The sequence below is a fragment of the Panthera onca genome, chromosome D2 (genome assembly GCF_046562875.1).
Source record: "Panthera onca isolate mPanOnc1 chromosome D2, mPanOnc1 haplotype 2, whole genome shotgun sequence".
In the NCBI taxonomy this organism is placed as follows: Eukaryota; Metazoa; Chordata; class Mammalia; order Carnivora; family Felidae; genus Panthera; species Panthera onca.
This window is the reverse complement of record NC_138349.1, coordinates 12,771,641-12,795,442: the sequence shown is the minus strand read 5'-3', so window position 1 is coordinate 12,795,442 and position 23,802 is coordinate 12,771,641. Positions and strand designations below refer to the sequence as shown.

The window sequence follows — 23,802 nt, the reverse complement described above, 5'->3', positions numbered from 1 at the left end:
GCACAGGTGCATGGATGGAGCGTTGTTGGAGAGGCGATGGCCCTGGGTGGGGGAGGGGGAGACCTGGATTTATCGCCAGCTGGCTCCCTGGGACCACAGTGTAGCAAAAGTCCCTCTGGACTCAGACAGCCCTGCTTGGGCCCCAGGACTGAGCCTCACGTGGAAAATGGGGTGGCTAACAACGGTGCCTGCCTCACAGGGCTGAGTGAGGACACATGACACAAGAGTGACAATGCCCGGCACAGTGCTTGGAACAAAGAGGACTCACTCCGTGGCGCAGTTCTTCCTAAATGACCTCATTTAGAGACAGAAACTGAGGCCTGCAGTTCTCATAGCGCTCTTTCCAGATATCACACGGTGGGTAATGAGGGGGCCGCCCTCGCCCCTGCCCACCCCCAACTGTTAGATTCCACTGTGTCCCCAAAAGGTGCCCAAGGGTCACCCCCTCCCTCCAGGCTGACCTGGCTCCCACTGTCCCAGAAGGTCACCAGTTCCCTCGATGCCCCAGAGACCCAGTGCTGAGGACCAGGGCCCCGGGCTACAGGGTCCTCCCCGCCAGCTCCCACGGTGGCAGAAATACACTTACTGCTGCCTGAAGATTGGAAATGCATTTTTCACTCTGTCAGGCACTGGGGCAAACGCGATTCACAAATAGCAGGAGGAGAGAGGAGCTGGAAGTGTTTTGCAGTTTGTTAAGCCGTGGTGACCAGGGCGTTGAGAGACGTCCCAGCAGCCATGCAGGGGCATCGCTCACGTGACCAGAGGCTTGGCTGCGCCAGACGGAGGGCTGGGGTGAGCGGACACCTTGATTTCTCCGCAGGGAGCGCTCAAGGACGGGGGCTCCCAGGGACCGCACACCTGGTTACTCCATTCTGGATCCACTGTGACATCTCCCTTTTCTTTCCAGAGGGAAAATGCAGAGGAGGAAGAAATCATCGTCTCCATATTTTAAATATATTAATTTTTCTGCCCCGCCCATTGTCTCAGAAGAGCTCCAAAGTGGATAACAAAGTCCCTGCTATGGAGACGGGATCCCGCCCAAGAGATCTTCTGGGGGGTCTTGGCCAGGGCACTTGGGCTGCAAACACCAGTCACTGGCCATGACCCTCTAAGGCAGCGGTAAGGCCGTGGTGGACAAAGGGACGGTGGTCACCAGTGGTGAACAGTGCGGAGAGCCAGGCTTTGGAGCCCCCGCACCTGGCAGGGCCAGGGATCTCAGTGACAGGAACCCCACCCAGTCCCTGGTGTGTCCATTCTGGGGAAGGGCTGACTCCTGCCCTTTTCAGACTTCAGATTGCCCCATATGCCATCCCAGCTCCCCCAGCAGTGCCCCCGAGACTGTAGTGAAGAGGAGGAGTAATTCCCCAAACAAAACTATATGAAGAAGAGAAAAGGACGGTCAGAAGACCCAAACAACGATGTTCACCACCATGGGCCAATTTTTTTGTTTTATAGATGAGGAGACTGGAGGTCAGAGTGGTTCAGTGACTTTCCGGGTGAATTAATGGTGGAGCCAAAATTCCCAGTCTGATCCAGATTCTAAGCTGAGCTCTCCCTGCAACAGGGCTCAGTCTCCTCTGAGTATGTTTGACCGAGGCTTAGATCCCTCTCCCTCCAACCAGCAAGCAATAAGTAGCCACTTGATTGTGATTTCTGGTTGGGCTGGCAGGGCAGTCATTTTAACTTGGGGTGTCTTTGGCTCTGTTGAGAGCGGACTCTTGACAGACCTGTTGGGCACCTCTTCTTCCATGTGTCCTGAAAGTCTGGTCTTCCCTGAGGCTGGGGCTCAGATGGGCTCAGATGGGGCTCTGTTTACAGGCCGAGCAGCCACCCGGAGCTTGGCAGGCACTGCCCAGCAGCGAATGCTGCTGACACTAGACAGCCCGCAGGCTGAGGGCTGAGCATCAATGACAGGAGGCTGAGTTCATGCCCTGTGGACACTGTCCTCTGCCATCCAGACACCTGGGGCCACCCCAAGGAAGCAAAGTGAGCACTTCCTGGGCACCGGCCCTTGCCAGGCTGTGTTGGTTACATCTTGTAGCCCTTACATCCACCCGATAGTGTGCAATCATTAAGGACTGGCTACTAGGTCACCAGCGGGTGACCTTGGACACTTCCCATCCGTGGGCTCCGGCTTTGACACTGGAAAATGAGCGTCACTGAGATAGTGGACAGAGTGCCTTGCACAGTGCCAGGCACACAGCCAACACTCGGCGACAGAACAGTGGGAGAGTAACCACGGTGGCGGTTGTTATTCTCACTGAAGGATGAGAAGCAGCTGAACCATGGGAAAGTGAAAGCCTGGCCACTCTGGCTTCATAGCAGGAGAAACTGAGGCTCAGAGAGCTGAAGTACCTGCACAGGGACACACAGCTCATACACCAGGAGCTAGCTGACCCAAAGCATCTCTGAGTCTGAAGCGTATGTTCTTTCAACTGCACCACGCTGCCTCTCAGAGGTTCTGGTCTACATCCCAGCTCTGCCACTTGCTCCCCTGGCCTGAGTCTCAAGGCCACTCCCCCACCCTGCCGTGTCTCCAGGCCCCGATGGGTCACACTTCACACTGCCTCCATGGATTAGCTTGATTCAGCAGGATTTTCAATCAGCTTGAGAATTCCAGGTCTTGGGAACTGGTGGGTACCCACTAGACCCAGACTATCCTTGGAAAGCCTGAGAGCAGAGGGTACAAGCAACCCAGGAGGGAGGGGCCCCCCGAGTGCCTGGGAAAGACCTCCCACTTGCAGGAGACCCAAGTGCCACGGACTTCAACTGCCCCTCTTTCGAAGCTGCCTCTGATGGGTTGATGGGTTACGATGTCATTTCACCTAAAGCTAGGCTGGTAATACCAATGTCCATCCGATTCTCCAATCCCTGATTGGAAAGCCAAAAATGTACTGTCAACACCAGCAAGAGGACAGTAGGAATAAAACACAGCTTGTTGGGGTGCCTGGGTGGCTCAGTCGGTTGAGCGTCCGACTTCGGATCAGGTCATGATCTCGCGGTCCGTGAGTTTGAGTCCCGCGTCGGGCTCTGTGCTGACTGCTCAGAGCCTGGAGCCTGTTTCGGATTCTGTGTCTCCCTCTCTCTCTGACCCTCCCCTGTTCATGCTCTCTGTCTCAAAAATAAATAAACGTTAAAAAAATTAAAAAAAACCACACAGCTTGTTGAGCTCAGACTCTCAGATTTGAAGATAAACACTTATGTCATCTCAACACGGATTTTTTTTATGACAGAGCTTGGCGATCAGCCACGAGACCCAACAGCCACGTGCACATTGGAATTATCGTGGCTCCCTGTACGGCTTCTGAAAGAGGAATTAGAAGCTCAGATTCCTTGAGGACTGTTATTTCACACCACCTTATAACCGTGAGAAACCCATGGAATTTTTCAAAAACTCTTTTGGGAAACAGTTTTAGATTTATGGAAGAGTTGCAAAGATCATACAGAGGGTTTCTATAAATTCTTCCCCCGTTATCCCTGAGTGTTAAAACCTTAGGTTTGGTACGTTTATCAAAACTAGGGAATCATCACTGATCCAGCGCTATTAACTAAGCCACGAAGTTTATTCCAATTTCTCCAGCTTTGTTCCACAAATATCTTTTCTCAATCCCAGGATCCCACGCTGCACTTAAGTCTCCCTGTCTCCACAGTCACCTTAATCCGAGGCAGATTTTGGTCTTTCCTCATTTTTCACAACCTCGACACCTCTGACAAGGGAGCGGTCAGGTGTCCCGTAGAAAGTCCCTCACTTTGGATGTGTCGGACGTTTTCTTGTGTGTAGACTGAGGTTATGGATTTTAGAGGAAATACCACAGAGGTGAAGTATCCTCCTCGGTACATCCTATCGGGGGGTACAGGATACCTAAAGGGGTACAGGATAGCAGATGACACATGAACAAATAGCTGGGGGAGAAGAACGTACTCAAGCAGTATTCCAAGAGGTGTTTTCAGGCATAGGGACACGACAGTCCATAAAAGAGCCCATGTGGCTGAAAAACACTACCTGAAATCTCTCGCTTCCCAAGAGCGCCATTGGACTTCATGCCAACAGATAGTGCTGCCTGAGAGGACAGGCCTTTCCTGTGGCTCCTCCCACCTCCGGATGCCCCTGGAAAATGCAGGAAACAGTGCAAGTGGGACTCAAGTACCCCATCCAGCGAAGGCCTCATCCTATTATCACCAGAGGAGAGCCACAGACTGGCCTTGAGCACTGGCCCTAGGGGACTCGTGTGTGTGTGTGTGTGTGTGTGTAGTTCCTGGCTTCACTGGTAGCTTTTGAGGCTGCTTCATGAGGAAAATCTCTCCCAGGGGATACTCAGGGCATTTTTCTCCCCAGAGCACACCTCATGGTTTCCTCCTGCTCTGCCTCTCTCTCCCCACTAGCCCTTCTCAACCAGGGTTTCTGAGAGAATTAATCCCTTATGCCCTAAAGGCACCCAGTATATGGAACTTCTCTCTGTGCATCTAGAAGCCATGTGCCAACCTTGGGAAAAGTGAAAAAAACAAAAACAAAACTGTTCAAACCATTTTCTCTAGGGCTTCTGTCATGGAACCTCAGTGGAGAAGGTTCTCTCCTGAGGTTATTATAGACATGGTTGAACAGCTTCGGCTAGGGAGGTATGATCAGTGGGTCTTAAGAATTACACTGGGACAGAGCTTACCTCCACCGGAGGCTGTCAGGATCATCAGGTGGTAGAGACAAAAGCATCCTGGCAGATGAAGGCTCAAATCTGCCGCTGCTATGTAACTTTGGACGAGTTTTTAAATCTCTGACATCTTGACTATCTCATAATTGTTATCTATTGCTCTGTAACAAATTAGTCCAAAATGTAGTGGCTCAAGACACCATGTATATATTACCTCATAGTTTCCTTGGAGCAGGAATCTGGGCACAGCTTGGCTAAGTTCTTTGGCTCACCATCTCTCACAAGGCTATGATCAAGTTGTTGGCCAGGGCAGAAATCCTCGTTGTGTTCAAGTGGGGCAAGATCCACTTCTAAGTTCGCTCAGCAGCTGTTGGTAGAATTCAGTGCCTCATGGGCTGGTACTGAAGGTCTCAGTTCCTTGCTGGCTGTTGGCCCCATGCTACACTCAGTTCCTTGCCAGGTGGGCCTTTACATTCAAGTAAGCAAGTAAGAAGCCAGAGTATACACCAGTAAGGCGGATGTCAGTCTTCTGTAATCTAATTACAGAAGAGACACCCATCACTTTTGCTGTATTCATGAGAAGAGTCATTAGGTCCAGCTCACTCTCAAGGGTGAATGAATACCAGGAGGCGGGGATCACTGAGGACCAGGCTAGAAGCTGCCTATGCTTCAGTAGAGTAGCACTAATTGCCTTGCTCAAATGCTCTTAAAATTTGCATACAGCACCTGCCACACAGGCAGATGGCCAGTAAACAGCAGCCACTACCATAAAGTAGGTGCTTAGTTCACATCTATTTCCTTTCCCTCTCTTAGGCTATTTGAGCCATCTTTTTTCATTGACAGAGGATGTGTTTACCAAGCACTAGCTCAACAACATGGTCTTATTTTTGTTATAGGTGAAACTAGTCATACCCAAGAGAGAAATTTTCCCAGCCAGGGACTTGGGTTTTCTTGGGCCTGTGTTCAGGTAGCTCAAGCTCTTCCCAGCTTTGGGTTCTTTACAGTTCCCTGGCTATTCCAGTCAGGGGTGTGCCTATATCCTTGTTGCTTATGCATTCTAGACCTGGACTACCATGACTTTCAAACAAGAGTACATCAGTTCATTCTGAATGAGAATTGGTAAGAGTTGGTTTTTGTGTACGTGTGTGGAAAACAAAGTTGATGTAGAATCAGAGGGGTTGTTTTTGGCATCTCCCTGAGGCTCCTGAGTAGCAGTAGTCATTCCCCCGTGCGGTAGATCCAAGCAAACCGATAGTTGCCAACAGCCATTTTCTCTTCCGTCTTCCTAACAGAGACATGGCTCAGTTCTAGCACATCCTCCTCTTGAGGTCAGTGGGAAGGTGAGCCCAACCGAAGCCCCAAGAGGTGAGACTTATTTAAGTCTGCCACAGTGGTCCCAATCTCTTTCCCGGTTATTAGTTTGGGCATGTTTATGTATCCCAACTTCTCTAGTGAAAAGTGAGAGGAACCATGCAGGTGGGCTCATGAGCAAGTTTCTTTGCTCTTAAAAAAAAAAAAAAAAAAAAAGCTGGGAAACAAGGTCTTCTTCTCAAGTGGTTGGCCTCATGTCTGGCAACCGTGCGAGCCAAGACCCTGCGGGAAGCAATTCCAGAACGAAGCTCACATATGGAGGCTGGCAGAGCAGAAAGCCGGAAGGAACCTGGGTCCTTGATGACATCCATGAGCTGCCACATTTATTGATCCTGGAACTGCCCAATCTTGCAATTTCTGTGAGGTAATTCACCTTCCTTAATGTTTAAGCTAGTGGCCTCTGAAGTAAACAAGATGATCCACAGAGGTGCAGGAAGAAATCAGGAGCCAATTATGTTTTTAAAAGTAAAGAAGAGGGGCGCCTGGGTGGCTCAGTCGCTTGAGCGTCCAACTTCGGCTCAGGTCATGATCTCGCAGTTCGTGGGTTCAAGCCTCGAGTTGGGCTCTGTGCTGACAGCTTCGAGCCTGGAACCTGCTTCCGATTCTGTGTCTCCCTCTCTCTCTGCCCCTCCCCTGCTTGTGCTCTGTCTCCTCTCTCAAAAATAAAGAAACATTAAAAAAAAAAAAAAAAAAAAGAGTAAAGAAGCTTTACCCAAACTTCATTAACACAGTGCCTATGTAAGTGGCTAGGTAGCACGCAGAAAACGTGAGGTACGTGCTTCAAGAAGCAGTTTGAGCTCCACAAAGTGCAGCCATTGACAATGGCGCCATCTTGCAGAATACTTATTTTGTATGTCCCCACAGAGCAAGTGGTCTCATGGATGTTATCTGACATAAGGGCACCCTTGCAATGCTCTATTACGGACCAGTGCCTGTCTGTAATATGGAATGGGTAGGTATTAAAAAAAACAACAACCACTTTATCTGATCCTTCAAGGTAAAGATGACATTCTAACATTAAGAAAGTAGCTATTTTTTCCAAAAGAATTCATGTTAAAAGCACTTTCAAAATGGTCAGACATACTTCAACTTTACCAAAATGTGTTACCAAAAACTGTCACCTATAAACTCTCATAAGTGCACACTGAAAGCTTGGGATATGAAATCCAAACAGGAGTTTCAGTAGGTTTTGAGCCCGTTTTTTTTTTTTTTTTTTTTTTTAATATATACCAACAATAAAAATGCCACACTTGCAATTGAGCAAGAACAAGTTACTGACAGTGAGAAAGATGGAAATTTATTATAAAGATTTCAACAAACACTTTTTAAGACTAGTAGATGGAATTGAAAATGAGCATTGTTTTTCAGTAAGCAGTCATTTGGATACTCAGATCTTAATCAAGTGGCTTTTTTAGCTACAATAGCCATTAAAACCCAGCATTCAAATAAACTTACCTTAAAACCAGAAATTATTTTTTATCACAAAATGTTAAAATTAGAAGTTTGAAAAATGAAGCATTTTTTAATCATATAGCTCTAAAAGAAAAAAAATTTTTTAGAAAGAGCAAAAGGTATTTTTTTACAATACACACAAAAGATATTTTAAAACATTTTCACTTTTTCTATTTCTTTTTTTTTTTTTCTTGCCTATGTGTCTTAGTATAGTACATAAACATTAATTTAAAAATATACAGGTCTATATACACATGCTGGGGGTGGTGTTCTACGTGCACACAGGTGACTGGTTTGGAAAGCAATGTTTCATGCTACTGCTTACATCCTTAGAAGAAACTTCTCCAATCCTCCCAAATACTAACTATATTGTCTTCAAGTTTTTGTAACTTACCCTTTTAAAATTTTTAGTCCAAATGGAATTTCTTTTGGTGAATGGTATGATGGGAATAAATTTAATTTTCTCTACTTAAACCAGCACCTTTTACTGAATAATCCATCATGGTCAGAATTATTTCAAGAAGCCACCTTTAGAGTACTCTAAATTCTTAAAAGCATTGGAGTCTATTTTTTAAACTCTTTTCCATTGACTTTGTCTATTTTTATATGAGTGTAAAAATTTAATTGCACTTAAAAACAATTTTTTTGGTAGAGCAAGTTCCCTTTTTTCTCCCCTTTCAATGAAGATCCTATTATCATCTGTTTATACTTCCATGTGAATTTTTAATTTGTATTAAAAATAAATACTCTTTGGCATTTGGATTGGCTTTGCACCGAATATACATGTTAACTCAAGAACTGATCTATTTACAACGGTCAAAACGCCCCTCTATCAACCTCTATCAAGGGTTTATCAGCCTGTGTTCCTCTCTGCTTTCCTTCCACCCCACCCCCAAGAAACTATGATCTTAAATGTTAATCTTTGTTTTCTTTAGTTTTACTACTCATGAATCCCTACCCTAAACAATGTACTAAGTTTTTCCAGTTTCTGAACTTTATAGCCAAATTATTCATCTTTCAATGGTCTGCACTTCCTCTTTTGTTTACAAAATCCTGCCCTTCCCCAAAGTCGTAAAAATATCCTTTTCTTTTTTTAAGTTTATTTATTTTTGAGAGAGAAAAAGAGAGACCAAGCTGGGGAGGGGCAAAAGACAGGGAGAGAGAGAATCCAAAACAGGCTCTGCAATGTCAACGCAGATCCCAACGTGGGGCTTGAACTCACAAACTGGGAGATCATGACTGAGCCGAAACCAAGAGTTGGATGTTTAACTGAATGAGCCACCCAGGTGCCCCATAAAAATATCCTTCTGTATTTATTGTCTTCTAAAAGTTTCATAGTTTTAACTTTCTTAAGTGAATCTTGAATGCGCCTGGGATTGCTTTTTGCAGCTGGTGCAAGGTAGAGGGGGGGCCCAACTCACTTTTTTCCTTTGTGAAAAGTTATTCAAGCACTGTTTATTAAATAATCCATTCTCCGCTCCGCCCCCCGCCCCCCCGACTGGTCTGCACTGACCTCCTTTTAAAAATTAAGTTCCCGTACTAAGTGGGTCAGTTTCTGAGCTCTTCAACCTTGTCTGTTCCTCCACTTGTAATCTCTGTACCAATCCCACATTGTTTTAATGACTACATTTTACGTAAGTTTTTTGTTGTTGTTTCTTCAGATGTCTGAGTAAATGGCTTCAGGTTTTGTTTTTCATTTTAGAGTAAGCTTTTAAATCTGGTAGTGCTAGTTCCCTTCACACTTCATTGTTTTTTAGTAATGTTTTGAATATCCTTGGCCCTTTGCTCTTGCATTCACATTATGGGATCAGCTTGTCAAGTACCACAGTGAAAACCATTGGGATTTTTTGTTGGGATTGCATTAATTTACTAATCAATTTGAACAAAGAGCTGCGATCTAGATGATCTTCTTATCCATATCTCCCATTTATTTAGGTCAATCAAGGTGTTGGGGTTTTTTTCCATCATCGTTTTCTCATTAAAAGGCTTATATAGCTCTTAAGATTTATTCTTCTATACTTTATACTGTTTTGTTCCTACTGTAAATTTTCTTAATTACAATTAAAATCTTAAGACGTTATAGCTTGTTGCTTGACGCATGGAAATGTAATTGACATTCACATGTTGATTTTGTTCCAGTGAACTTGATAAACTCTTAAGTCTTCTCATCTGCCTTGCAGACTCTTTGGATTTTCACAGTCTGATCATATGTTAATCTGTTAACAGATGAGTTACACTGATTGATCTTCTAATATTAACCAACTTGCTTCCTCAGGTAAATCCACTGTGGTCATCATTTGTTATACTCTAAATACAATGTTAGATTTAATTTGCAAAAAATGCTTATTGTCTTATTGGAAGGTGCAAGGTGATTTTAGATATCTCCATCAGGTCTAATTTATTAGCTGTGCTGTTTAAATCTTCTATGCCCTTCATCATTATGCTTTTTGTCTTCTTCATGATCTATTAACTCATGAGGGAGGTATGTTTAAAACACCTATTATACTGGTAGATTAATGTATTTCTCTTTGTAGTTATGGCCATTTTTAAAAATAGATATTTTGAGGTATATTATTAGTCACTTAGGGGCGTAATTGAGTTTAAAACTGTTATATCCTTCTGGCCAATTAAGCCCATTGCACTATGCAGAGACTCTCCATCGTGAGTAATTTGGGGAGGGAAATGGGCTTAATATGGGGACACTGAAGTTCAGAAAAATAACCTTACCCAAGAACACACAACTCCATTAAGCTGAGACAAACATTTGCTCTCAGATTATGTGTAGGATAGTCCTTCTACCAAAACACGTTCTTTGAAATGCAAAATGTTCTGGAATTCTAGATTATTAAAGACACATGCCAATAGAGGAAATAAACACACACAAGCACACTTAAAGAACTGACTCTAGTAGAAAAGTTTTATACTCCGTAAAAAACAAAATCTGCTGTAAGAGAGGGGAGAGGATTTAAACAACTCCCTACCTGGCTGGGGAAAGAAAAAGAAAAAGCTGAAGAAGGCAACTGTCAGGTGACTTAAATGCAGAGAAAAAGAAAAGACAGTCACAGAACCCCGCTGGGTATGGTAATCTAAGAGTGGGTGTTACTACAACACAGCTTGGGTTTTAAACAAGAGGAGGACGGAAGTTGAAAACCGGCATTCTGAGCACACTGTTAGGAAGAACATTTGTATAGAGAAAGTGAGAGGAACTAAAACTGGCAAGAGGGAGCACAACACCCTAGGGGATAATACTAATATCACAGCAAGAAAACACAGGGGGGTTATTTTTTTAAAGCATGGTGTCATCAGTGCAAACAACCACAAGTCAAAAGTTCTGATTAAAGGTCTACAATGTGCCAGTGTTTAAAGAAGAAAACGACACACATATGTACATAGGTATAGATACTACATACGTATGCAGACTATGTACTAAATGTATATAAATACACACACCCCGTTTCTTTTATCACTGGTACAGAGGTCAAGATGGACACTCACCATGCCACTGATTATCCACGACAGAACAGACATGTGCTGAGTGTGCTTATCGTTTAAGAGGGAATTGTGAATACACCATAAGCAAAATCCTATGTTCTGTGCCATAACAAAGTTCCAATGAACCAAGTATCAACATAACAAGCCAAGGACATCTGTACAAGATTTATTTCATTAACCACAATGTTTTAGAGTGACGGTTATACACCCTAATACAGAAGGAGTGATTCCAAATCCATCCAGAGTTAAAGGTCAGAGCCAAAGTCAGTGGCTTTAATCCCCAATCGAAAAGAGTTTCATTCACAATTTTGTTGTTCTTAGATTAACAGAAGAACTGACGTACAGAACACCCTGTTCTAAGCTCCACCATGCTTTCCGACAAAGAAGCACCACCAGGGATTAGACTTCATTGCTTCCTCCTTGCTCTGGCTGTGCAGGTGGCTGGCAAGAGCCTCTTGTCTGTCTTTGACTCCCATTTATTCACAAACATTCCTGTGTCCAGCCACAGTTCCCCACAACGTCACATCTGAATTAATTTCTCCTGAATTGCATGGCTGTAATATTGACAAACAGGGCTAATGAGAGCAATTAAATTGCCATCTGTTTAACAAAACATACCCTTCTAAGAGAATATCCACAGTCCTATTGCATTTAGTACATCGTCACCACATTGAAATGACATGTTAAAATCAATACAAAAATTTTTTTTTCAAACCACAAAATTTACCCCAGAGCCACTCTATAAATTTCCTAGAATTATAAACCATTAACATTTTTCTAAACAATGCAATCCAACCAGAAATGAAGATAAATTTCCCACCAGCAGGGGTACAGTATGTACTGAGGTCAAGAATGTACCTCTGATGAGGATTCTAATTCTCCCACAGCCACACCACCACCGTCAGCAGAATCAGTGTATGGACTTGTGCCACTCGGCTCTGGAAAGAAGTTCAAAATAGGGTCCTGGCCAGGGGAGGAGGGAAAGCGTCAGTGACTTAGTTAATCACCAGTGGGGACAAAACAGGAATCGCTACCCTTGAAAAAGAACAGGGGTCCTTTCATGGATTCTGGTGGCCAGAAACTGGGGCAAATTGCAACAAGGTAATGAAAGTAACAAGAAAGCCATTTCTCCAAGAACTCCTATAACTTCTATCTTAACTTCTGATAAACGTGAACTTCTTCTTAGGCAAGCTTATTGAAAACCGCAATCACAACTGAAAAGGTCCTATAAACCTATGCTAGTCAAGGGATTCACATTCTGATCTTAAATTTTAAAGTCCTTAAGAGGCCTAGACCTGGGGTAAAGTAAACATAATACTCTGAAGCGCAATGAGACACCATAAAAAAAATCAACTCAAAACATCCAAACTGACTGGATACCTAATGCAGCTTTTTAAATTTTTTTTTACTATCTCAGATTAGTGTATATTCATAAAACAACGTTCAGTTATTTTAACAATAGCTGCTTATTAAACAACTGAATTTTAGCTCAAGGGCAATGCCTCTGTAATTACCATGGAAAATATTAACTGCCCTAAAACAGAGAAAACACAGACGAAAATATAACTAGTCTCGATAAGAAAAGAAGATAAAATCTGGAAGGGCCACTCTGGAGATTAAACAGGCTTATTTAAATACTATGATGCAAGTGCCCCTGCTCACTTTATAACTGCAGAAACCGATCGTGTTCGCTAGATCACCATTACCTTTGCTAGAACGGGTGCACAGACCACCACTCTGAAGTTCTCCTTTTGTGCTGAAAAACTTTCAAATCCCTTGTTCGGTCAGTACAGAATATTGCGAGGCGATGCATGTGCAAACTCTTCCTGAGGAATTCTTCACGTGTGCAAATCTGCAACCTGACAGAAAGCGTGGCATTTATAGCGAGGGAAGCGGCAGCTTTACGGGGCCGGCGCACTAGGGACGCACACGCAGCACGAACGGCCACGGGCACCTGTTCCCCTGCGATCTCGCTCACAGGTCAGTGTTCACCCCACGCCTCAAAGAAAGGGAGAGAGGAACTGCCTCAAATTTGTAAAAGGGACAGGAAAAAAAAAGTGACTTTCCCACAAACCTGACCAACGCACAACTCCTGCCTCCGGGTTTGTGTTTCTTCTAACTCTACCTACGAACTGTTCAGAGTCGCTATACCAGGCTTTGCTTTCCGCTCCACAGAAAACAAGTAGATCCTGTCGGGTTAGGGTTAAGCTGTGACAACGGGGAACAGGAGATGACACTGTTACTGAAGCAGGAGGCCAACTCTGAAAGTACCGTCTCTCAATTACAATTACCAATGACTTGGACACGGCATTATTTCGAGGTGACTGAACTGCTTTCTTTTGGAGAGCCTGGTTTCAGGCTGCACATGCTTGGCGGTCAGGCTTGCCGAAGCAACTACGTGCCGATTAACCAGACAATCCGTGGACAGTGTTCTGCCCTCAATGATTTGGGCCCCACAAAAGCCAGGATTCAACTGGGGTGGAGAAACTAGATACTGTACGGGCAAAGAAGAACACAAGTAAACGTGAGAAGAAAACACTTTCTGGTAAACGGTGCTTTGTCAATACAAAACGGAGGGCAACTCTGATCTCCCCTCGTGTTGCAGACTAAGAATTCTGTTAAGAAACCCAATTAAAGAAGCAAGGTCAATTTCTACTCAAAAACGAAGAAATAGGTTTTCCATACTGCAATGTACCTCAAGGGGCCAACAGGTAACAACCACGTCACATGCACTAGGAGAACGTGTATCTTCTTTCTACAGGGCCTTCCACTCACGGCCTCGCAGTACCACGCCCTGGCCCATAGCTAGCTGCAGACGCTGTGCAAATATTTAGAGAAGCTGAATTTTGCAAACTTTGTCCACTTTTTGTTAACACATATATAATAAGAAAAAGAAGACAACATAAAATGTTTCTCCATTAACTTAATAATGCAAAAGCATCCAAAGATTTTAACACCAATTCACATCGTAATACAATGCTTTTGTAGAGAAGTTCCCCTGTTAGCCAAAGAAACACTCTCCCACAAAAAGCATTTGGGTACATTATGAGGATAATGAAGAATTCATCCACATTTAAAGAAGCATCCCAATTTTATTCCTTTCAGAAATATTCCTGAAACCACTCAGGGGAGACTTTAGTTGCAGGTGTTATTTATAAGCCTGCGGCAAGCGTTCCATTGAGAAAGTAAAATTTGGACTTCACGACAGAGTGGAGTTCTTCCCTGATACCAGAATGCTATTGGGGTAGCGAATCAAACTGTATAGGGCACAGTGAGAACCTGTATATATGCTTCCAGTAATTCAGTGTGTATCAGTACAACCCAAGATGCTCACAGGGTTAAATGAGTCCAATTCAAAGTCCTCCACGAAATCCAGCTCTGGTTGAGAAGTACTTAAAAAATAAATCTGCCAACTTGTACGTTGACTTCTCGGAATAGCAGTTTTACAAATAGAGGACTTCTACTAGAGCACTTACTTGCTCCTACTGTCACACTTCTAACTCTCCCACCCAGCCTGCTCCCCCAAAAAGGACAGAGTGAACTGGCAGAGGCCACTCTATGAAAAACCCGACAATCAGAAGCGTGGCAGTATCCCTGATCCATCTGGTTTTGCCCCAAGTTCTCCGAAGAGCTAAATATTAGTGTCACGTGGCCAAATACAGTCAAGCATATGCTCGATTTAGATTCAAGCAAAATTGAGGAGAAAGATATTTTCACCTGCCACATCTATTTTTCTTTGCCTTCCCAAAACGACTAGAATAAGCTTTAGAGTCTTTTATAAGAAACTAAATAGCACTGTGGGTGTAGAAAAAAAAAAGAGCTGTGTCACAGCTGGAACGAAGCTTCAAAACAGCAGTGTTACTTCTCCTCTGTTATACTCGAATATAATGCTACAAAAGATGCAGACTGCAGACATTTTTTTTGAAGTACCTGTCTCACCCATTTAAAATGAAATGGATCAGGAATGCCACACCACTGATTCTATCTGGATTCAATAACCATATCTGCTCCCCGGAGTATCCTAGTAACTAGCTGTCACCCTCTGGTAAGTCTCCACTGTCCTGAAAAAGGGAGTTTTGGTGCTAGAGGACAGCCCATCCTATGCTAGCATCATGCCAACGCTACAGCAGCGGGTGAAATCATGGAAGTGACGGAGGGAATGGATATGTTCTGTAAGAGTTGGTCCCCGACATCAGCATGAATATGCCACAGGTGAGGCAGGGGGGAATCTGACCAATGAGCAACGTGTTTCTATCTTCCCGCTTACTTACTAGTATCCTGCTAAAGTCACACCTGCCACCTCAGTGGGTCAGTCTGTGACACCACAAGCTTTTTCAGAAAGCATCCGGGAGTCGAACAACTGGTCACGGAGTTGCAAAGTGCACAAAGCTCAAGGCACAGAGTAGAAAACAGTTGTGAACTGGTGAGGGGAGATGTTATAGCAGAAGCAGAGTTATTAGCATTTTCCTTGAACACGACTTTCTAACGCTAAACAAAGACCAACTCTTTTAAACGGGGTTTGTTTTAGTTATGGGTAAAAAACACTGTATTGTAATGATCTGCTTGATTTCAAAGCAAAAGAGATCTCGATGTGTAAAAGCCAATGTGCTGAAGTGCCACATCCACAAATGAACAAAACAAGTGCTTTAGAAAAAAAAAAAAAAAATTCTTCTGCTCTTATACTTTTGGAGGAAGCTGCTGACGGTCGCTGCTGGATTTCCCTTAGCAATGGTCGCTTTTCAAGACGCCTGTTCCTCACGGAATCTGTAGATAAACTCATTAAAAGATTGTCCCATTTCAAAATCATCCCCAAGTCTAGCAGCAACTGACTGTTTTTTGTTTTTGTTAGTTATTTGTTTTTTAAAATTACAAACCAAAGTAAGAAGTCCAACATCCTCTTCCGAGAACAACTTTGTGACAGAGCTCCTGAGTGTCTGCAGGACCCCCGCTGTGCTCCCAATACAGTCTCTGCGGCTCCAGTGTGTCCTCTTTTCGGGAAGGAAAGTACATTCAACACATTCACTATCTGTACCCTCTGGAACTTGCACACGCTGATGAGCTGTCTGGAAAAACAAAAAACATTGCGACAGGAAAAGGTATGAACAGCAGACGGCATTTGATAATGGTAAGAATCTGTTTATTTAATACATAGTTCTCACCCCTCTCCCGATCCCCCAAAAGGAGATTAAAAAAAAAAAAAAAAAGTGAGCGAAGTGAAAGGAGGCTACATCATCAGAAAGGAGACTGGATCACTATCACACTCTAGCAGAGACTAAAGAATCCAAGAGGCTCTTGACAGCTGCTTGAGAACCACCGCCCCCACTGGACTTCGGAGCCGTCCCAGCTTGCAAAACAGCGTGAACTTGATCACACGGACAGCCTCGTGAGACCACCATCAAGAGCACTGTGGACACGATCACACTCACCGTACGGTCACCACCAGCAGCTGCCTTACGTAATAGAACCATCAGAAATGGTAAGGAACATCATTACTTACTATAAGCCAACTCATCCCCAGCTCTTTTCCGGGACTGGTCACCTCTGGGGATAAGAAAAGAAGAGGGAATCAACCAGATTACACAGACATCTTCATACATCCAAATGGGAGAAGTGAAATGACAGAACTGGTAATACAAGGAAAGCAAGTATTTCAATTCTAACAACCTATCTTAAAATAGGCATTAAACTTCAACAGCAGTACAGTCATTTATAACCTGAATATTCTTAGCTAAAAGGTGTTGTCTTTTAAATATAAAACGCTAATAAATAAAGGAAGGATTATCTAGAAAAATGGCTTACACTGGGTTCTAGAAATAGGTTCAGACTAAAAATGTGTTTGAAGATAAACCTGGGTTCTGCTACAAACATCCACAGCGACCGCCATATACTAAGGCACATTTCAAATATGAAATAGAAGAGAATTCAAAGTCTTCCCCCCAAAAAAGCCTTATTATAAAACCAAAAACTGCTTAAGGCTTTAGAAAAATCTCAGAATCTTAATGTACATGAATATACCCTTCCTACAAGTGGAAGAACATGAGCCTTCATAAATATTAACCAGTTCCATCTTAAGACACCTAGAGAAGATTCTAGTTCCACTTTACAGATAAGAGATTCTGATTAGGTCCTAATGCTACCCGTAAATCCTACCTTTGTCTCTCCAGTTTCTCAGACTATAACCCAGACAAATAACTATAATGAGTAAATACAACCAATTTGCTAGCTTTTCCTTGCTCGGTCACTTAGCAGCATATACCTTGTCCCATCTTTTCCTTCCTTAAACACTTTTGGCTCCACCCAGCATGGTCCTTGGCCGCTTTTTCTTCCCCATGTATATATTCTCCGCAGGCCAGGATGGTGATCATACATACCAGTGCAAAGACTTGAAATACTATCCATATACCAATGACTCCCAGGTTTCTGTCTCCAGCTCTGATTCCTTCCCTATGCTGCAGATAGGAGGTCCAGCTGTCTCCCCTCATCTAACTGGGTGAGTCAGGACTACTGGCAGTTCAGGATGGCCAGAATGCAGTCTGACTCCACGCCACCCCCACTCCTTCTTCAGTCTTCCTCAATAAATGGCACCACCATCCGCCCAATTACTCAGATCAAAACCCTGGCTCATTCTTGATTTCTTTCTTTCTCTTGCTCTGGAGCATACTGTCACAAAACATAATCCAAACTCAACCACTCCCCATCATCTTCATGGCTCCACTCCCAATTCAAGCCACCATCTCTCCCCTAACACAGATGCAAGACTCTTATTATTAGTCCAGACCACAGCCAGAGCCATCTTACATAAAAGCATAAGTAAGATTATTTCATGCCTCTGATTAAAGCCCTTCAGTGGCTTTCCATCACAGTTAAAAATCAATTCAAATTCATTTTCCCAGTCCTGTGAGACATGGCTCTTGCCTACCTCCCTACCCTCATCTTCTACCTCTGTTCACTACACTCCAGCCATGCTGGCTTTCCTTCTGCGCTGGGACACGCCAGCACTTTGGTACTTTCCTTTGTCTCTGCCTGCAGCACTCTTCCCGCTAGTTAGCCACGTGGCTGTCTCACCACCCACGTCCTCACTGGAATGTCTCTTCCTTGGAAGGCGTTTCATGTTCAAGGTGGCTGGACCAGCCCTTCACACGTGCTCTGGTCACTCACTCTTTATCCCATGCTGTCTCGGTTTGTTCACAGCATGTTTTATTATGTGAAATAATTTGCGTACATGTTCGTTATTTATCTCCCAACATTAGAGCACAAGCTCCATAAAAACTGGGTCTCATTTTTACCGAATACTTAGAATAGTGTCTAGCACATGGGCAGAAAATAAGTATCTGCTGAATTAACAAATCAGTGAATAATTCATAAATGGCCTCTACAGATGGATTATGAAAATGCTAGCTCAAGTAATTATTTCATGCTTTTGAGTGATCTTACTAGATTAGCAGAGTTTCCCACCCTCCTTCCCTGGCTGTGCTCAAGACCAGGACAGAAACCTCTTGCTGGACAAGGCGAGGAGTCTCGATTACCAGCAGGAAGAGGAGATACCAAATGGCCTCTGAAGGTTTTTTCTCTAGGCTGGGCACGTAGAGAAAAAAAACATGCAGCGCACATAGCATGAACTAGCATCAACGAGCCTTAGGCAGCCTAAAGAACTCTCAACAAATCTGCCCTAACGCCACTTTCTTAACACCTCTGCTGTTAACACCACCCCTGGCCAAAGCCAGCTGTATCATCACAGTTAAGCATTCACCAAATATTCTGAAGCAAGTAGGTTAATGCTGATCAAAAAGAAAGACACAGGATTTTATATCCAGAGCCTCAACTTGTACACACAACCTTCATTCCCACTCCCAAAGGGTTAAATAAAAGCTGAACACGTAAAAATAAGAGGAGAATAATACAGATGTGCAAACAACAGAAGGCACAAAGGGATGTGAATGTGATATGTGAATGTGATATATGCGAGAGGCTGTGTATGTGGCCAAATATCTATGTGGCCAAGGATATTATCTAATGCCCCAAGTCTGGCAAGCTATGGCTGCCCTCAAAACCAGACCCCTGCTACTAAATAAAAAAGTGCCAATTCTAGAGTGACCCTCTCAACTAAAAGATCAACAAGATCCCTGCAAGGTTCTATTTTTGTTGCAGAAATCCAAGTAACAAGTACTCTGCAAGGTACCTGCCTTTAAAAGCTATTCGGCACAAGCTCTGAAGAGACCATAGTCTGGTTTGAAAGAGAACGTTCCGTCTAAGGGCACTCATGTTAGAAGTTCCCAAACAAGATTACATAATGTCATCTTTGATACCAACCTGCCCTCCCCCACCCTCCAATCATAAATTTAATCATGCAAGTAACAGATAAAGACAAAATTCTGCTCTCATATGTTAAGTCTAGTACGTGTATTCCCATGTACATAAAGATGCTGCACACGAACTCCGGCTCCGATGAGAAATGCCCATTAACTGCAATCAAGGATATATTTGACAACATCCACACCTCATTTCAAAGACACTCTGTGCCATCCACATCAAAGCTGTGTGATGCCTATTCAGGACTACACCACGTAAATGGAACACGATCTTAAATGAAGAAATTGTTTGTGAAGCTGGGCAGGAATCGTGTAACTGGTTAGACATAAATCATAAAATGACTGCTCAATCAGGACAGCCAGTAACAGAATTCTGGTTAGACAGTCTGTACTATATTCTCAAGGTTTTTTGCATCGATGGACATCATTTCTTCCAAAACAATCCTAGCCAGATAATGAACAAAGAAGGCCTCAGGTCTGGCAGGGCAGACGGCAGAAGACCCACATACAGGAGATTCACGGAAGCACGGGCAGCCTTTCTCTCAGCTGTTAAGTATATGATGTGTGCACACCTTTCCATGGGGGGCGGGGCGGCTCAGCAGTGGAGTGGAGTGAGTCCAAGAATGTCAGCTTAGACAGAGCCTACTCTGTGCAAAGCACCCTTCAGCACAACCTGTGAGGCAGACTTTAGTCCTCACAGTAATGCAGAAGTTGTTAATTTAATTCCAGAAGGGGCCCAATCTGGTTTGTAAAATAAAACATTTTAATCATATCACCTCTTGAAATACTAACATTTAAATTTCAGGCAGAAGTTGTATGAAAGAATTCCACTAAGAGAAACAAAAATTCTAACACACACCAAAAATCCAAGGGACCTTTCCCGACTACAACCCACTTGGCCTTGGCAGAGCAGCGCCGTGTTAGTCCTTCGTGTACAAAGGCAACGAACGTCACACTAGACTATTTATGGAGTCAGTTCCTCTTTCATCCCGAGCAAATTTTAAGAGCTGCTGCACACTAAGCAGGCCTGCACCCCGTCCTCTTCTTCCAGTTCCAAAATCAGGCTTAGGAAAATATCTGATGTGTTTACATAGTTCCAGACACTGTTCTGGAAGGTGAATTCAAGGTGTTCAGAGAAATCCACAAGAGCTATCTTCACACAGTGCTTCACAGAAATAAAGGTTTTCAGAAGGCTGTTTAGTTTTTAAAGGCATCAATAAACTCACCTCTAAAATTAAAAGCAAACATTCAAATAAAAACATGAATAAAAGCATAATGACTTCACTATTATGGTAAGCCTAAATTAAAGAAAACCATAAAAGGTATACTCAGATTATTTTCCATTCACTTAAAAACATTTAAGAAAAAACTTTCAACTGCGATTCAAAACCCATACGCCATAAAGAAAAAACCTGACAATCACACAAAAATAAAAAACTGCTGCATGACTTAAAACAAAAAAGCCACCATGAGTAAAGTCATAGACAAACTGAGAAAACTAACGGTCTTATCTTGGGCAAACAATCTCTGCACCACACAGAGAGCCCCCAGAATTCAAGAAAAAAAAGACTAACAAACAGAAAAGTAAGCAAAGGTCATAAGCAGGCAGTTTACCAAAAAAGAAATACAACATGTTCATATTCTCAGCCTCACTCGTAAGAGAAATGCAGATGAAACCAACTCTGAGTAATTATTTTTCACCTGCCAGACCAGAGAAAATCCAAAAGTGTAACGACATACTCTACCGGCAAGACCATAAAGAAGAGGTACTTTCAAAATTTGCTGGTTGATGTGCAAAACTGCACAATCCCCTGTGAAGGGAAAACCGGTGATACTGATCAAAATTACACCTGCCTTTTATTTTCGGCTCAGCAATCCCACTGACGGGAATTTACTCTCTAGATCCACCTGCAACAGGTACAAAATTATGCACGTACAAGGGTATTCATTGTAGCACATGTGTGACAGCAAGACTGGAAACAATTCAAGTTGCCATCCACAGGGGAGTGGCTAAACAAGTTCTAGCTACACAACAGAATGTGTACGAAAGGAATAAAAATGAGAACACATATCGTGTTTGCTTGCATCGGTATATTAAAAGGCACACCGAAAGGAATCATCAGCAGCTCATAAAATGGTCACCTAACGAGGTAGGAACAGATTGGAAGACAAGAAGGAGCAAAACTTCTCAATTTTTGCTTTTTATATCATCTTGACTTTTGAACCGTATGAATAGAACAGCTCTTCAAATATGACTAAGTAAAAATGCTATGCGCATTAAACGGCTTCATTCTGTGTATGAAAATAATACCATTATTGGAAATACTGCAATTAATGTCAGGAAACACCTGGCCACTGGACATCACGGAGAAAAATTAGCCTAACATTCCAGCATTCCTATGGCCTTCCCTTAACTTGATCCAAGAAAGTCAAGATTACCAGACCTATCTACACAGCTTCCGTGGGCCTTTCCTGTGCGAGCTGCCAGCAAGGGGGCAAATGATCAGTGGATTACTCAGTGCCCCCATCACCACATGAATATAGATAGCACAAGGGCAAAAAGGGAATAAATACCAACCCGTGAGGCTACAATGAACAGACTTTCTGCTTTCTTTCCTAACCTGTGCTGAGACTAGAGACAGTAACAGTGATCTTGGTCAAGACTGGTGTTCCGAAACTTAGCTTGGCTTCAGAACCAGTGAAAGAGAAGGTCCATCCCCAGCCTAGCCTTAGATAAAGTGAATCAATATTCGACCTACCATTGTGTTCACAACTATGCCTAACTTTCCGTAACTTTCTTCCTTTAATGTCAGGAATTGAAACAAGAGAAGGTATGTAAGAGTGCTGAGAGTAGGGATTATGAAAATATAAGGCCTGACTGCACCTTTCAATGATTTGGTGACACAACAGGGTATTTTCCCATAGTATAATCTATTTCAGTTGAAAAAACTCACTTTGCAAGACTTTCTGGGATACAGCTACGATACTGAACTGCAAATTTTAGAAAAATTAGCCAAGTGTATGTATCAAAACCAAGGAAGGCAAATTTTCTGGACACATGTAAAGATATACTCTAATTTTTAAGAAGAAACAAGTAGAATTTAGGACAAAAGTGAAAACATGAAAAACAGAATCTAAAAGCCTCTTTACTGGTTTAGTCATAAAACGAAGTCATTTGCTAGTTTCAGTCATAAAAGTACCTTGTAACTAAACATAAAATTTCTCTGTTTTCCCACGTGTTGAGAACTAACGTAGAGGATCAAAACTAGAAGAGCACTCAGAGGCTTCCCAGTCTAACTACTCACCCACTGAGAAATCCTGTCTTCAAATCCATTTTTAGTGACAGGCGGCTTCCATGGAATCAAACCCCAGCTGTCCCATCTCCGTGCACAGACAGGGAGCCAATGGCCTCTCCCCCCAGTGTCACCTTGACCATTCAGCAGTTATTTCCCACTCTAAGAACTCTGGCCTCCCTCCCCTGCCAAGCCAAACTGGCCTAAGGAAATGGACATATTTTGTCAAAAGGGGGGGAGAAAACTTGCCTCGTAAAACCATTCTGTATAAGTTCTCTTTGAAGTTTCTGATCTTCAGCAGCATATTCAGAAAGTTCAGACTCCACCGCCGGAGGGAGAATGTTTGGAATAAATTTAGAAAACAGAGTTGGAGCCATCTGAACCCACTCTGTGAGGAAAGGAAAAGATTCATTAAGGAAATCAGACAAATTAAATGAAAAATGTAAAGTTTTCTTTTGTTCAAAGAAAGAATATATATTAAACCAAACTCAAAATGGGGGGAAAATTAGTGTAATCCTATTCTGATAAAAAATATACAACCAGGTTAAATTTCCTTTCTAAAATGAATTTATAGTCAAAGAAAGCAGATATTTTTCCATTTTGCTGTGTTAACAAAATTTAATGAAAATCTCTAGAGAATCTGTGAATGGACCTATCAAAAACTGTAATTAATATGGGGGAAAAATGAGTGAGACAGGCAAAGAATTCCAAGTGGAAGGGACTTAAAAGCGAGGGTTTGGTGGAAATACTAACCCCTATAAGCATTAATTAAACAAAACAAACAAACAAACAAACAAGCAAAACAGACTCTTAGAGTAGTGGTCCAGATGGGAGATGCACAGAGGTATGAGCAAAACAGATAAAGGGGATTTAAAAAGTATACATTTCCAGTTATACTAACAAAGTCACAGAGATGAAAGTACAGCACAGAAAACATAGTAAAAAATATTGTAACAATGATTGGTGACAGACGGCGGCTACGCTGATGGTGGTGAGCACTGAATAATGTACAGACGGGAGTGTCGAACCAATGTTCTATACCTGAAACCGACATAACGTTGCATGCCACCTATGCTTCAATACCAAAAAAAATTAAACAAGCACACCACATATGTACATACACACATACATACATACTGGCCCAAGAATAGAGAACAGTACAGGTAATAAGGAAGCATACAAAAAGTACCACAAAAATGGGGGAGAGAGGTCTAAACATTTAGGAAGTAGGCTGAAGAT

At 43.0% G+C, this 23,802-nt stretch overlaps 1 protein-coding gene across 3 annotated transcripts in view; it reads right to left on the bottom strand.

Annotated features, from left to right (window-relative positions):
• Window positions 1–5,022: 5,022 nt before the first annotated feature.
• CACUL1 (CDK2 associated cullin domain 1) overlaps window positions 5,023–23,802 on the bottom strand; it is an 80,910-nt gene continuing 62,130 nt past the window's right edge. Inside the window, exons 7-10 of one of the 3 annotated variants that reach the window (XR_013550579.2) lie at window positions 22,813–22,951; window positions 16,459–16,502; window positions 15,836–16,024; window positions 5,023–5,182 (exon numbers count right to left, since the gene is read on the bottom strand). Coding sequence is in view for 1 of the 3 variants with exons in the window: in XM_060641364.3 (XP_060497347.1) it covers window positions 15,984–16,024; window positions 16,459–16,502; window positions 22,813–22,951 (224 nt within the window). In the remaining 2 variants the exon portion in view is untranslated. Of the gene's footprint in view, window positions 5,183–10,364; window positions 16,025–16,458; window positions 16,503–22,812; window positions 22,952–23,802 lie in introns of those variants that run through there. The other 2 variants (XR_009612820.3, XM_060641364.3) reach the window with 2 other exon arrangements.